The sequence below is a fragment of the Paramacrobiotus metropolitanus genome, unplaced genomic scaffold, assembly GCF_019649055.1.
Source record: "Paramacrobiotus metropolitanus isolate TYO unplaced genomic scaffold, Prichtersi_v1.0 Parri_scaffold0000139, whole genome shotgun sequence".
NCBI classification, from domain to species: domain Eukaryota; kingdom Metazoa; phylum Tardigrada; class Eutardigrada; order Parachela; family Macrobiotidae; genus Paramacrobiotus; species Paramacrobiotus metropolitanus.
This window is the reverse complement of record NW_026570359.1, coordinates 141,977-155,188: the sequence shown is the minus strand read 5'-3', so window position 1 is coordinate 155,188 and position 13,212 is coordinate 141,977. Positions and strand designations below refer to the sequence as shown.

Here is a 13,212-nt window from a genome sequence, read left to right as displayed (position 1 = left end):
CTTTACTTCTGATATTTTAGATAGCATCAGCTTCTTCCGTTTGACTGGTTTATTTGTAATTGTATGCTCTACATACTGAGCGTTTGCGGCAGATGAACAATCAAATTTGCCCAAATTATTTGTATCGAAAAAATAAGCTACAAAAAGGTTTAGGAGAAATCTTCTCACCATTCCCGTACACACAAATCACTACAAACAATTTTTTTTCAAAACTACCAATGGTCTTCTGAGCAACCCCTGATCCTCTCTCACACTTCAGGTGCGCGCATGAGCCGGGTTGTTGCATCCATTTGCCGACAACAGGTTGTGGAACTAGCCCATAACCGAAACATTTGTCGAACGGTGGCTCTCGGCTTGCGTAATGGAGCCAACTGTCCCGCGCTGCATCGTAGTACACCATTACATATATGTGGCTGAACAGATGAAGTTTTCCATTAAACGTTAGCAATCGAGAAGAGTCGGACGCTCCAGACCAACGCTTTCCATTTGAAAAGCCAAAGTTTACTGTCAAGTTCAACGTCGAATCCAAATCATGTACAAGAAGGTGGATTACATTACGTGGTGTCATGAGCATTGTCTTCTGCAAGGGAGTCAACAGAAGCAATATCCGAATCCAGGACTGCAGAAATGTCAAGCTATGGTAGCGTCGGGCGGACTGTTTTGTGAACGATGTTCATGGGAAAATCATATGCACATCTAGTACGAAATGCAGTAGTGAATGAAATGGACCAGAGAGTGCAAAAATTATGTATTACATCAGAAAGACGGCGAGCTCAATGCGGTGGGGATCTTTCTGAAAGAACTCAACCAGCGGAAACAAGACCTGGCCTATGATAAGAAGGAAATTCGCAACATTTGGCTGCTATTTAAAAAATAACGCCATGATTCTGTTAAATGGCGCCATGGAGGAGTACCTACACTACTTGATCGGGGCGGAAAAGGAGAAAATTGCTCCAGGTTGTGGCAGAGAGGGTCTCCAAGGATACGAGAAAATGCTACAAGGATACCGGGAGGAGAAGCAGCTTCTCGAAAAATCCATGCAGGGAAGCGACAAAGACCACCACATTACGGCCAAAAACATTATGGACGCTATCCAGTCACTGTACAATCTGCCAATTAATGGCAAGAAGATTCAGAATTTTGTGGAAATGATCCAAGGTGTTCGTAAGCAGCAAGTACGAAGCCAGGAAACGCTGTATGCACCCAAGTATGGGTAAAACATCAGGTATACACAGTACAACTACAAAGCCATGCAGGAGTTTCATAACAGTCATGATTACCGGCATGAATACCATTCAAACAACCCCTGGCGGGAGGCGCCGCCTAATCGTAATCGGCAACCTCCTTCTTACTCTGCTCCCCACCATACCGACACTTATTATCCTTACGGTTACGGAGGTCCGCAAGAGCAATATCCATCGCCACAACCCGGGCACAACCACCCGCGGAGCCAGCGCCAAGAAGACCGCCTTCACCGGATGGCAGTGTAAGAGGAGAATCCTCTTTACACACAGCAGCCGCCCATCCGCCGCCTACCTGGTTGGCTCAAGCTCAAGCACAAATATCTTGATCTTCGCCAACAGCGGCGATGGCACAGTGGCTGTGCTACGTGGATCTCACTCGGTAGCCAGCGGTTCGATTCCGCTCCATCGCCATTTTTCGGAATTTCCTCAACAGACAGGATCTTCATCTGACCGCCCTCCCTCGCTGAGATCATCACGGACAGCCGACTTATGGCTGCCTCTGTTATAGCAGAAAAGGATGGCCCAACAGATTGTGGACGGCTATGGGAAATTTCGTTAAACGGCACCCACATTATTAAAATCGCTGCTAGATATTGCATGCGGTAAGGCGAACGCTACATCCTTCGCTAGAACTTGTGTACTTCCAGTCATCAAGAATGTCTACAGCCATATAAAAACGGACAGACCCTATTACAAACTGTTTACTTCAATGTGAACGAATTCCAGATTTCCAGCGCATCATAGACTTATCGTCCATTCGCTTTTCTTACTCCGGGAAAACTTCTGCACATGTAACGTCAGCTTCAGTTGTTCATATACAGTACGTACGTACTCGTATATCAAGCTATTGTGCTATTTTTCTACTCTATAGATAGTTCATTTTTGCTACTGTGAAATAATAAAATTTTGCTGGCTTTTTCTGTGTTATTGACCGCTAGTTCAGTTTTTTTATATGCCGATATACATAATTAACTGCGTACCGCCATCAATAACTTCATTCGGTAAAACATATTCCATCAAAGCAGTCAGCATTTGTTTTCGTACATCGGCCAGTATGGTTGAGGTCTTTACTATTTTTTGGTTAACAAGAATTACGCCAATTTAGCCGGTTACTTCCACTGAGTTCCACAGAATGTGCATGATATGTTCTGCACGTGGTGTCAGAACGCAATAACACCAAACTTCATGTGCAAATAATGAATAGTTTACTTCATAATTAAACGCTGAAAAGTTCCACGGTATTTGTTGCCCTCCCGATGCGATGGATTCTGGTAACTCGGGTTCTCCACAATACAGCAACATGATCGTACAAATTGCTGATACTTAAAATGAAAAACACGGGATCCAGTATAGGTTCAACGGAATAGAGAAGTATTAGCGCTGTTTCCAGTCGATGTGATCGCATCGTGCCCACATAATCCACAATGAAATAATAAACCATGATTGGTATCCAGCAGACTGCTGCACTACCTGTAATGAAAGTCAGCAGGATGAAAGGTCGCGTCACATGGTCGCGTCGGCGAGGCAGCTCGGTTTGGGTGACAGTTGCCTGGCGGCCGCGAATGGCGTTGCTTCTTCGCAAGAATTTCCATAGCAGGAATGGGTAACAGATCGGAATGAAGATCTTGGGTATATCGAACACCCAGATGGACGAGAACATGGCAAAGGTCAGCTGCGCTTGTCTATTCATCCGGCAAATTTTAGAAGTCTAAGACAAAAAATAAACTTCTGTCGAAAAACCGCACAACGTCTCTTCGAACTGTGAATGTACCGCAAAACAAACGAAATATTATTTACCTGAACTGGAATACGGTAGTACAGTGCGTCCATGATAAGTCCAGGCAGCTGGCAGACATGGACATAGACCACCATTCCGAAACACAGCAGCCACGCGACAGTAGAAGTGTGGTTGTTTTTGTACGACACCGGCCAGTACAGTGCCCAGGCGCGGTTAATGCTGATCAGCACGTGACTGTGGGTGATGATGGTGATCACAATGTACCGGCAGTACAACTGTACCGTACACGCTCCATCGCCAATCCACCAATGTCCCACCGGCGTCATAATCATCGTGATGTTGTTTAACCCGACATACAGAATGTTGCTGCACAGTAAGACAATCACGTACACATTGAACGGAGTACGGAGAGCCTTCTCCTTAATCAGCAAGATCAGAACACCGAAATTTAGGATCAGCGTGGCGGTTGTCATACTGATCAGTGTTGCCGATGAGCCGTGATCCGTACTCGTCTGGTTAGAGATGTTTTTCAACAGCAATGATAAGTTGTCAAAGGTAAAAAAATTTCCAGAACTGTTATTCGATAGCATTGTAACCTCTGCGCGGAAATAGAAAGTAGCAGGACCTTCAGAATTGCGAACGCACAATTCAGATTCTTTCTGAGAAATGTACAAATTTCAGTTACTATGCACTGCGAGTTTTCGGGCTGCAGTTTTCGGGCTGCAGAATCTAATTTATATGCCTGATGTTCGTGCGCATTTCATCTGCTTAACGAACGCCTCTGCACTCTATCAGACTAAGTAGCTCAGATTTCAAGAGGGGCTTTGAAAGGAACTGAAATAAGAGAATGAGAGATTCTACGTAAATGTTATGTGTTAGCTCACCATCGTATCGTGTGGTTAATTTTTCTCACCGCAGGTGCAATAGGTCATACAGTTTTCTCAAAACGGTTCCAAAAATAGAGACACAATGCTGTCTGCCAAATTGACTATGCAGTCCGACAAGGTGACTCACGGACTCTGCACATGCACAATTCATTTTCTCTGTTAAGGGTTAAGACCACCCGATCCCTAATGAATTATAATCAGCTGCGCAAAAAGCAGATTTTGACATCCGTATGTAGCCAACTAAGATATTCAAACAACCATGTGTGCAATAGTAGATCATTCCCAACTCCTATATCCTGGCGTCAGTATATTATTCCCCGGTCTAAAACTGTGACCGATAAATTTATTTACGGTAATAGTTCACCATGAACCCCGTCAGCCCGTGAATTTTCACCTAGGCCCAAATACTTTGGCCTCCATAAAGCGTAAATCATACCTACGCGGAATGCACTCCGTGACATAAAGCGTAACATTAATGTTACGCTTTATGTCACGGAGTGTGTGATAATATTGAACCTATGTGATAATATTATCACATAGGTTCTTAAGTTAAACTTGAACTCTCGGATGTAAAAGAACTGATCAGGTTCAATTTGAAGTGCAAGGCTTAAGCACCCATAATGATTGTGTGTTTCAAGTAAAGTGTGTGTTTCGGCATAACGGTATTAACGATATAATATTGCGAACTTTATGCAATGCCGGCATTGAATCGTATCCAGAGACCAGAGCCAGTGGAATTTTTTGAGAGAAAACGGAAAGCGGCCAGATGGAGCTACGCGAACCGCGGACAACCGCTAGTTTGGGACGTGATATGCAGGTATACGATGGCGTATTCGTACATCGATGCAACCTCAAAGTGTGCGGGCGCCGCCGTCGAACTTGCATTTGTGACGGAGTCACGACATGCGTCATACCGTCAAGGTCAGTCAGCGGTCGATTACATCATATGACATTACCCTTACGTCACTTCCTGTCATACCGCCGTCATCGAGCCAGTCACCACAAAAGCCCCACCCCCTCCTAGCCGGCCATCCTCATATATACGGAGGCCTTCCGACTGCCAGCCAGTCAGTCCGTTCTTCAGCAGCAGCCTAGCTGCTTAGCTATAGAGTAGTTGTAGTGGCCCTAGTGGGCAAGCGTTTTACCGAATAAAGGTCATGGTCACACAGGTGCTGCCTAGTCGTTCACCATAGGTACACATAGGTCCAGGTCATCGCTGACCTTTTCATATAGGGCTCATAGGGTGCCCTAGGGGAGGACTTAGTCATGCGACACATTCACCGTCAAGATGGGAAAGTACATGCTTACTGATCGATGTAATTTTGTCCTCATTACATGTGAGACATTTGACACTTATTTTGATGGCTCAGTTGTCTTCTTAAGGAAAATTGGTAAGAACTTGATTTTGAGGACGGGCGAGAGTTGTTCAACTTGTTTCTTGTTTCAACGGTTAAGTTTGGACTTTGGAGATTATGGCTAGGACTCCCTATGAGTGTGCCTACCAGACTTGGCCCATCTTTCAGGTGAGGTGAAAATTTTTCCCATTTTTCCCAGCCCACCTCATCTTTTAGGTGAAGATGAGGATGAGGTGGGAAAGAGCCGTAGATGAGGTGAGATGGGCTGAATTTTTAAAAAATGGGATGAAAATCTTTTATGGAAATGGGCTGAGAATGGGCTGGGTTGCTTCGTAATAAAATAAAATTGTAATTATTATCAGCAGTTAATCAATTTGTTTCCGGCGTAAGAATTAACGAATACGCTAACAGAAATTCCAATTCCAAGTGTGAAATCTTAACAAATCCACTCAGTCAAGACAACGTTTACAACTTTACACTGGTATGCGATCGAACACTGATATTTCGTAAGCCCGCTCGAAGCAGCTGTTCCAATGGCACTGGCACTGTGTCAGTGGTTGAGTATATTCGGTGCAGTGCGAGGCCGAGCACCTCACAAAGCAAGCTGCAGTTTCAGAACTGCAGCTTTGGACTGTGATTTCTGGGTGATATAGATTAGTTTCGTAACTTGTCATTTGGAAGAGAAATGATTGTTCTTACTTAAATCCACATTTCTGAAACCTCCGCCGACCGCTACCAGTTTCGTGCGATCATCTGGCAGCACGGAGCATGTCCAAATCGACAGACACTGTGGAACTGCTGAGCTCCGATGACGAAGGAGATCCGAAGAAACCTGCGAATTCCAAAAAATCCCATCCGCTGGCTGATACTATATCCCCGAAGCTGTTCTACCTGCATCTTTACGAAGGCCATTCGTCCATAAAAGAAACAAGAAACTCACGAACGGGGCAGCTGCACAGCGCGAAATGCAAGTTCTGCAAGAAGGCCAAAGGGAAGATTGTTAAGGACTTTGAATCGTACGGAAAGTTTAGGATCCACGTTGTTTCTCATCACGCACGGGAGCCAGTAAGTAAACCGTTTTAGATGTCATTTTTCAATCTTTCCATAAAAATTTCGTAACGTGCGTAATTTTTGTACGAGTACTGTGCTTTACATGACGTTCTGTCATAACTTTCTGCATTAATATCGCAAGAAAGTTAAACACTTTGGTACAGCAAACGAAATGCCCGTAAACTAGTGGAATATCTTATACTTTTTGCTTTAGGTTGTAGAAGATTTTATAACTGCTCATGGGAAATCCACGTCTGACTTAGCGCAACCAAAGATCGACAGTCTCAAGTGCGTAGAAAAGAAAGTCACGCCGTACAGTAACGACCACCGCCAGCAACGACTTCTAAACGAGAATGTGTGGCGGACTGCCTTTTTCTACCCTGATTTCTGTGAACGCCATTACAAATCCGTGCTGGGACAGGCTGGTGAAGAATTTCGACGAACGACTACATGTGAGTAATAGGTATAATTACAATACGAGATGTAAACGGCTGGGGATATTGTTGTTCTACTGCTTTACGTGCTGTAATGCGCAACAATAATTGTGTATTGGTGACTTGTAGTTTCTAATGAAGTTTCATTTATTTTATAGTGGCCAACACGAAAATACATTGCTCGCCATATGATACCGGAATACGATCGCGTATACGTGGATCTGCTGAAGAAAGAGCTAGAGTTCGTCGATTTTGTGGCCATCAACTGCGATATCTGGAGTAGCAAGAAACAGCGCGGCTACCTGGGCGTGACTGTTCATTTTATTGACTCGTCGTGGAACTTGCGGAATCATTTACTTGCGTGCACGCGCTTTGAAGGAAAACACGGAGCGGAGGAAATTTTCAAACTGGTGATTGAAATACTGGAGAAATTTAATATTCGAAAAAAAGTGATTTACGTGGGCACTGATAATGGTGGCAACGTTGTAAAAGCTTTTGAAGACTGGATGCCTGGTTTTATGGAAGGGTTCTGTGATGAGAATAATACGGACGATGGTCCCATTGAAGCAGTAGGCAATGAGGAGCACGATATCGACTACCTTAGTCCCGAGGATTTGGATTCGGATTCCACTTTAGCGAAGGATGTATGCGGTCTGCTAGAGCAAGAGTGTGTTATCAACGGTAGATCGATTCAGGTACAGAAACCAGTGTAAATTAGAGGAAACGGAATCGTAATTAAATAGAAGCGTACGAGTGTTTAGTTAATGCTAAAACGGAACGTATCTGCTGAAACTGAAACGCTGATGTACAGCGAAATTTTGCTGTGTAAAAACTATCAAATAAATAGCAGTTTTAATACGTTACCGAGAAGGGGAACTTGATACTTAATAGTTAATACTAAGATGTAGTAGTTAAGTAGTAGTTAATAGTTAATACTTATTACTTTGTAGTTTGTCGCTGTACTGTGTATTGCGTAACAGGGATATTTTAATTATTTGCAGTTGCGATGTGTCGCCCATACCATGCAGCTGTGTTTGAAAAACCCAGTAAAAAATTGTGGAAAGTTGAACGCCGTAATTGAGAAACTCGCAAAGATCGTTAGTTCCGCGAAGAAGTCTCCGCAGCAAACGGAGCAGATTGTGAAAGTCTTTGGACGTGAATTCACCAGCCGCTGCGTTACCCGGTGGAACACTAACTACAAGATGGTTCAGGTTGCAGTGAAGTACAACTGGGAAAAAGATGGACTGATATTTAAAGAAAAGCACCGACTCACTACTGAAGATGTGCGAATTCTGCAAGATTTTATCAACGTGACGAGCACATTTGAGCAGTTGTTTCTTAAACTGCAGAGCGCGAGTTATCCCACCGTATGTCAAGTTATTCCGGCCGTTTACCTTCTGCGCAGAAATCTTCAGGTAATTCACAATGGTTAAATAATACATGACGTAAATCATAAATACTGTTCGTAGTTCGTACACTGTGTAACTTCATGTATTAGTACTACTATTATAAAAACAGTGTATTTTTATTTCATGGAATACGCTCTAACTATTTTAATTTTTATCTAATTTACTTTCAGACATATGCTGATAATCCGGCTAGCCTGCTGAAGTTGTATGCTCGCGATCTACTCACCGAAGTTAATACTCGATTCTGTAATACTGAAAGTGACAGTGTTTATATTGCGGCATTATTCCTGGATCCGAATTATAAAGCTGAACTGTGCGATTGTGGGTTTGGGACGTTAACGGCGACCGAGATGAAAGCGGTAGTGATTGGCATGATGGAGCGAGTGAACTTGAATATTTCGCCTGTGGAAGAGCCTGTGCCACTGCCGTCAACATCGTCAAACCTGTTCTCCGTTTTGAAAAAGCCGAAATTATCTGCAACTTTACAAACTTCTGCCGGTCAAGTCCTCAGCGTGATTGCAGAGTATGAGATGTATATGTGCGAAATCGATCAGTCTTTCGGCGTCGAAGTGAATCCTCTTGTCTACTGGAAATCTAAAGCTGATAAATACAAACGTTTATCCCGGATTGCTCAACAAATACTGTGCGCTCCCGCAACGACAGCAGGAGTGGAGCGGATTTTTAGTGTCGCCGGATACTTGCTTTCTGAACGTAGACTTCGTACGACGGATTACAATTTCGAAACACTATTGTTTTGCAGTCTGAATCGTGATCTAAAGCAGCGTGGTGATAAGCGAACCAGTGATGAGATTTCTCGGTAGCCGGTAATAAAATGTCTGCAGATACAGCGTAGATGTAAGATACACTTCTTTGTTAGGTCAAATGCACAATAGGTCATCCGCATTTAAGTAAAATTCTGCATTTAGCACTCAAATCGAGCACTTTTAAAAGTTTTTAAAAAAATGAAAAGTGGGGGTGAAAATGGGGTACGTTAGGTGAGCCGGGATGAGATTTTGCGCGGCTGGAGGTGGGCTGAGGTGGGGAAAATAAAAGGCAGATGGAGGTGAGGTGAAGGTGAGAAATTGAGAAATGGGCCAAGTCTGGTGCCTACTGTGCACAGTCCCTTCTCATGTCAACTGGGAGAAATTCTTCATTAGATTTGTTTTTGTTGAGTGGTGCTCGCTGATTTGCATATTGTTACTATAGCAGATCAGAGTAAAGTGTCATCAACACAGTTTTGCATTATATTCTACTTTCCCATATTTCGATTGACATTTGTTGACGATTATCGTATCGAATTAAAATTAAATGTATTGTGCAAGACAAGAGTCACAAAGATTATTCAAATTAATGCTTGGAACGGGTTACAAAAATGTCATTCAGCAAACAAATTTTTGGAAAACGGATTGTGGGTGCAAAGACTGGCATAAGGTTAAACGATAAAGTAAGTGACCACTTCGAGAAATAGCAGTTACGTAGGCAGTTATGAAAAGGAGGCCACGGGCCCACGAGTTTCCGCCTGACGCAACTCAAATTAATGAAAGTCGAAGCTGAGACGTAAGTCATGGCGCACAGTCCATGGTTACAGAGCGGCTTTCTGTCGTTGGCTTACGATCACGATGCGTGATTAAAGTATGAGCAATCAGCAAACGATGCTTTCCGATTTGGCGCTGTGGCTCATTTTACAAATATGTAACGTTTCTCTTTCTTGACGTTGTTGGAGAAAAGTACTTACGGAACAGTCTTTCAACCCCTTGTCACAGCACACAAATAATTTTCTGTTTCCTAGTCAGCCAGATAAAAATGTACCTGTATTCCAGTCCTGAACACTTTCTGTACAACTAGAACGCCGTGGATGTGGAGATTGACGGCGTCCTACAGACGCCCATGTCATCAGTCTGGAAGACAACAACGGCAGCACTCCGCCGCGTCTGATCGTCAACTTCGGATGTCCGACGCAGCGGGCGATACTGGTGGAATACGGGACGGTCTTTAGCTGTGCTCCAAACCTAGGTAGCACGGCGCGCGCAGGCCAGCCGGCAGCCCGTGGAGGTGCTGCGCGACCTCCCCGGTCGACCGTGGAGATGGTATCCGGGGACCATGATGCTGTCCCGGTTCCAGCAGCTGCACGAGATGGCGTTGGTGGAGTGCGTGATGGGCGGAAAGCGTCGTCGCGAACTGCTGCCGCGGCTACAGGTTCGCGATCCGCCGAGGGACACAGTACCGCGAGCGCTCGTTGCTGCGGGGGACTACGTCATGCAGACGTGCAGTGTACCGCATGGTTACTGGTCGCTGCCGCGGTCCACCTCGGCGGTGCTGCTCGGACCAGTGGAACGAGCGCTGCACCTGCGATTTGTCAAGGTGCTTGGTCGGAGGATGTACTACGTGCGAAAGAGAAGCGGTGCGCTTTTGGAGGATGAAGATGTGGTAAGTCTTATGTTAGTGACTACTACTGGTGACTACATATACGCTTTAGGGCAATCTGAGAAACTTTCGTTTGTGAACACTCCCAAATCGTGAAATCTTGCATAATGAACATCATTCGGGTGGTAATTCTCGTAATTTAGAACATTAAGGAGAACTTCCAAACCATGAACAAGGGTGAATGAACTGTGAACAGTTTTTCAAACACTTCGCCTTTTTGTCCCACTTTACGAATACGTTTTCCTAAATTAATCACCCATAGATCCTGTGAAGTATTGTATAAGTAATACTTTAATAGTTAATTAATACTACATAATTAATGATGTGTACAGCAACTGCGCAGCAGGTAGAATGACAGAAAGTACAGCAGAAAGAAGTAAGAAGTAAAACAGTAGTTGCTAGGAAAGCAACGTACACGACAGATCCTAATTTCTAATCGTAACGAAATTTTTGAAGTAATCGTTTTTATTATTACAAAATTCCTCTCTGGTGCGATTCGATATCCTAATTCCTAGTCGCCACCAAAAATTTAGAAATGATCGCTTTTATTAATAAAAAAATATTAACTTTTCGAAGTGCGGACCAATTGGCAAGCGGTTCACTTCTATGAATACTTATACGCTTGTGTATCGTCCTCGAAATCATTCACAAACTTCTCCGTGTAACTGTTTGGGATGGTATTTCAGCGATAGTTTTTAATTGATTTTGCCCTAGGCGGATGAATTCGAAAAGGGTAAAACAAGTTATCCATATACATATTACCGTCACTTATCCGAGAAAACCGACGCATCATCTGTGGAGCCGCAGCGGCTGCAACCGCTGACGGTAGAGGGACCCGGCTTGGCGTTGCCGTTGCCCGTGCTGACGGAAATCTTCCAGTCTCTGGACACCGTCGACCGTGTGCGCTGCCGCCGCATCTGTCACCTGTGGGACCGCCTATCGATGTCGCCGGAGCTGTGTCGGGTGGTGCGTGTCGTGCGGCAGCAGGAACCCGCCTATCTATCGTTCACGCCGCAGTGGGGCGGTAACTACGGCATGTACGGCTGCCTCATCAAACATATCACCCCCGCCATTCGCACCGTCTGCATCCGGGATACCGGCGCGCATGTGTGCACCCACTGGACGATGCGGGAGACCGAGGAAGCGGTGAACCTGTTGAATATCTTTCTCGGCGTCGCCGGCATCCGGCTGGACCTTTTAATCCTGTCGCGGCGCTCCATCGAACTCATGGAGGCCAGCATCGGCAATCCGTGGACACTGAGCGCGCTGTGCACCGACGTGACCACGATGCTGGACAAGCTGGCGTCCGGTTACCAGCGTTTGATTCTGGATAAGTTTGCCTTGGAAGTGTTGAACAAGAGAGGCCAGCCGTTGATCGAGTTCCGCATTCCCGCCGTCGTTGTCATGGCGGGCCAGGTCGACGCGATGGACGTGGTCAAGTTGCTGGAGCAGCATCTGCACTGCGAGGGACTGCCGTTGGATGTGCACTGCATGGCCCAGGCATTTGCCACGCGGATCGACAGTGAAAGGAAAGCCAGGAAAGTGATGGAGGTACAGTGCAGCAGTATTGTCATGTACAGGCGACAGTACAGCCACTGCCATCGATACAAACGGATGGCAAAGGCTAACTCAACAATCACTATTAACTGCCGTTTATATCCAATCGCAATATGGTTGGTATAAGTAAACCTGGTGCCTATGTACCGCGCCGAATTTAACCGTAAACACTGTACTGCGGCTGACCGCCATTTCGTCGACTAACACTTCGTCGATCGACACAACGTCGACTGCACTGCGTCGACCGGCGCCTCGGAGGGCGACGGCTAAAAAAACCTAAGAAAGTTAAGAAATTCAAGAAAACCTAAGAAACTAACAAAATTAAGAAAGCTAAAGAAACCTAAGAAAATTATAAAATCTAAGAAAACCGAAGAAAGCCTTAGAAAACCGAGTTTGTTTAGCTGAACGCTAGTTCGACGTCATGACGGGTTGACATCGTGTCTGTTCGAAGTGATGGTTGACGTGATGGTTGACGGATTTTCGCCGGCGGAATGCCGGGTCACCCGGTAGTGACAAGTGCAGCGCAGCAGTGCGCTGGTTATACCGGTATGTGTGTAAACTGCTGAGCATTGTTTGGCAGATTCTACGGGATTATCAAGCCGGTGATCCGCGTCCTTCAGCGTGCTACCGAAATCACGCGTGGACACTGGACAGTGTGGCCGGTGTGAGCGTGGACCAATTGAACCGCTTCTGCCTGTCCGCCTTATGGCGCTTCATGCAGAACTGGGGTCCAGAATCCGCCCAGGACGACATCGCACAACTATGCCGTTCGATGATGCCGAGCAATGAACCATTGTTATCCGTATCTTGGCGATAAAAAACTGTTCTTTTTTCGCTTTTCTATTCATCGGGAATATGGCCAACGGAAAGTACTCTGTATGCTACTTGTTCCGGTAATTTTGTACCTTGATTGTTTTCATATTTCGATTACTCTGCAGTCACTGCAGAGTAATCGAGTGCAGTCTGCATGTATGTTTCCACCAGTTGATCACCCACTGGTTCTTGATTTCTCAACAGAGCAAGGAAATAGTGATCGTTGTTAAATGTAATAACTTAGTTTCATTTCCACTCATGAAATCCAACTCATAGACTACACTGGTCACTGGTAACAGGT

The 13,212-nt window shown here is 45.0% G+C and overlaps 2 protein-coding genes across 2 annotated transcripts; both read left to right on the top strand.

Moving 5' to 3' along the window:
- The first annotated feature begins 6,627 nt into the window (after positions 1-6,627).
- On the top strand, positions 6,628-8,938 carry LOC129599176 (E3 SUMO-protein ligase ZBED1-like). The gene is made up of 4 exons (XM_055497329.1): positions 6,628-6,726; positions 6,867-7,403; positions 7,710-8,123; positions 8,288-8,938. Exons 1-4 carry the CDS (start codon positions 6,628-6,630, stop codon positions 8,936-8,938), a joined length of 1,701 nt encoding a protein of 566 aa, XP_055353304.1.
- Positions 8,939-10,175: 1,237 nt separating this feature from the next.
- Positions 10,176-13,115, top strand: LOC129599168 (uncharacterized). Its single transcript, XM_055497318.1, has 3 exons — positions 10,176-10,544; positions 11,256-12,092; positions 12,679-13,115. Exons 1-3 carry the CDS (start codon positions 10,218-10,220, stop codon positions 12,913-12,915), a joined length of 1,401 nt encoding a protein of 466 aa, XP_055353293.1. The 5' UTR covers positions 10,176-10,217; the 3' UTR covers positions 12,916-13,115.
- Positions 13,116-13,212: the final 97 nt, after the last annotated feature.

Bases quoted from the DNA above. Each gene is read 5' to 3' on its own strand.
- LOC129599176 (XM_055497329.1), top strand. From the start codon at position 6,628: ATGTGTGGCGGACTGCCTTTTTCTACCCTGATTTCTGTGAACGCCATT. The intron at 6,727-6,866 runs GTGAGTAATAGG...TTTATTTTATAG, and splicing joins ATTTCGACGAACGACTACAT to TGGCCAACACGAAAATACAT. The intron at 7,404-7,709 runs GTACAGAAACCA...AATTATTTGCAG, and splicing joins TCAACGGTAGATCGATTCAG to TTGCGATGTGTCGCCCATAC.
- LOC129599168 (XM_055497318.1), top strand. From the start codon at position 10,218: ATGATGCTGTCCCGGTTCCAGCAGCTGCACGAGATGGCGTTGGTGGAG. The intron at 10,545-11,255 runs GTAAGTCTTATG...ATTTTGCCCTAG, and splicing joins TTTTGGAGGATGAAGATGTG to GCGGATGAATTCGAAAAGGG. The intron at 12,093-12,678 runs GTACAGTGCAGC...ATTGTTTGGCAG, and splicing joins AAGCCAGGAAAGTGATGGAG to ATTCTACGGGATTATCAAGC.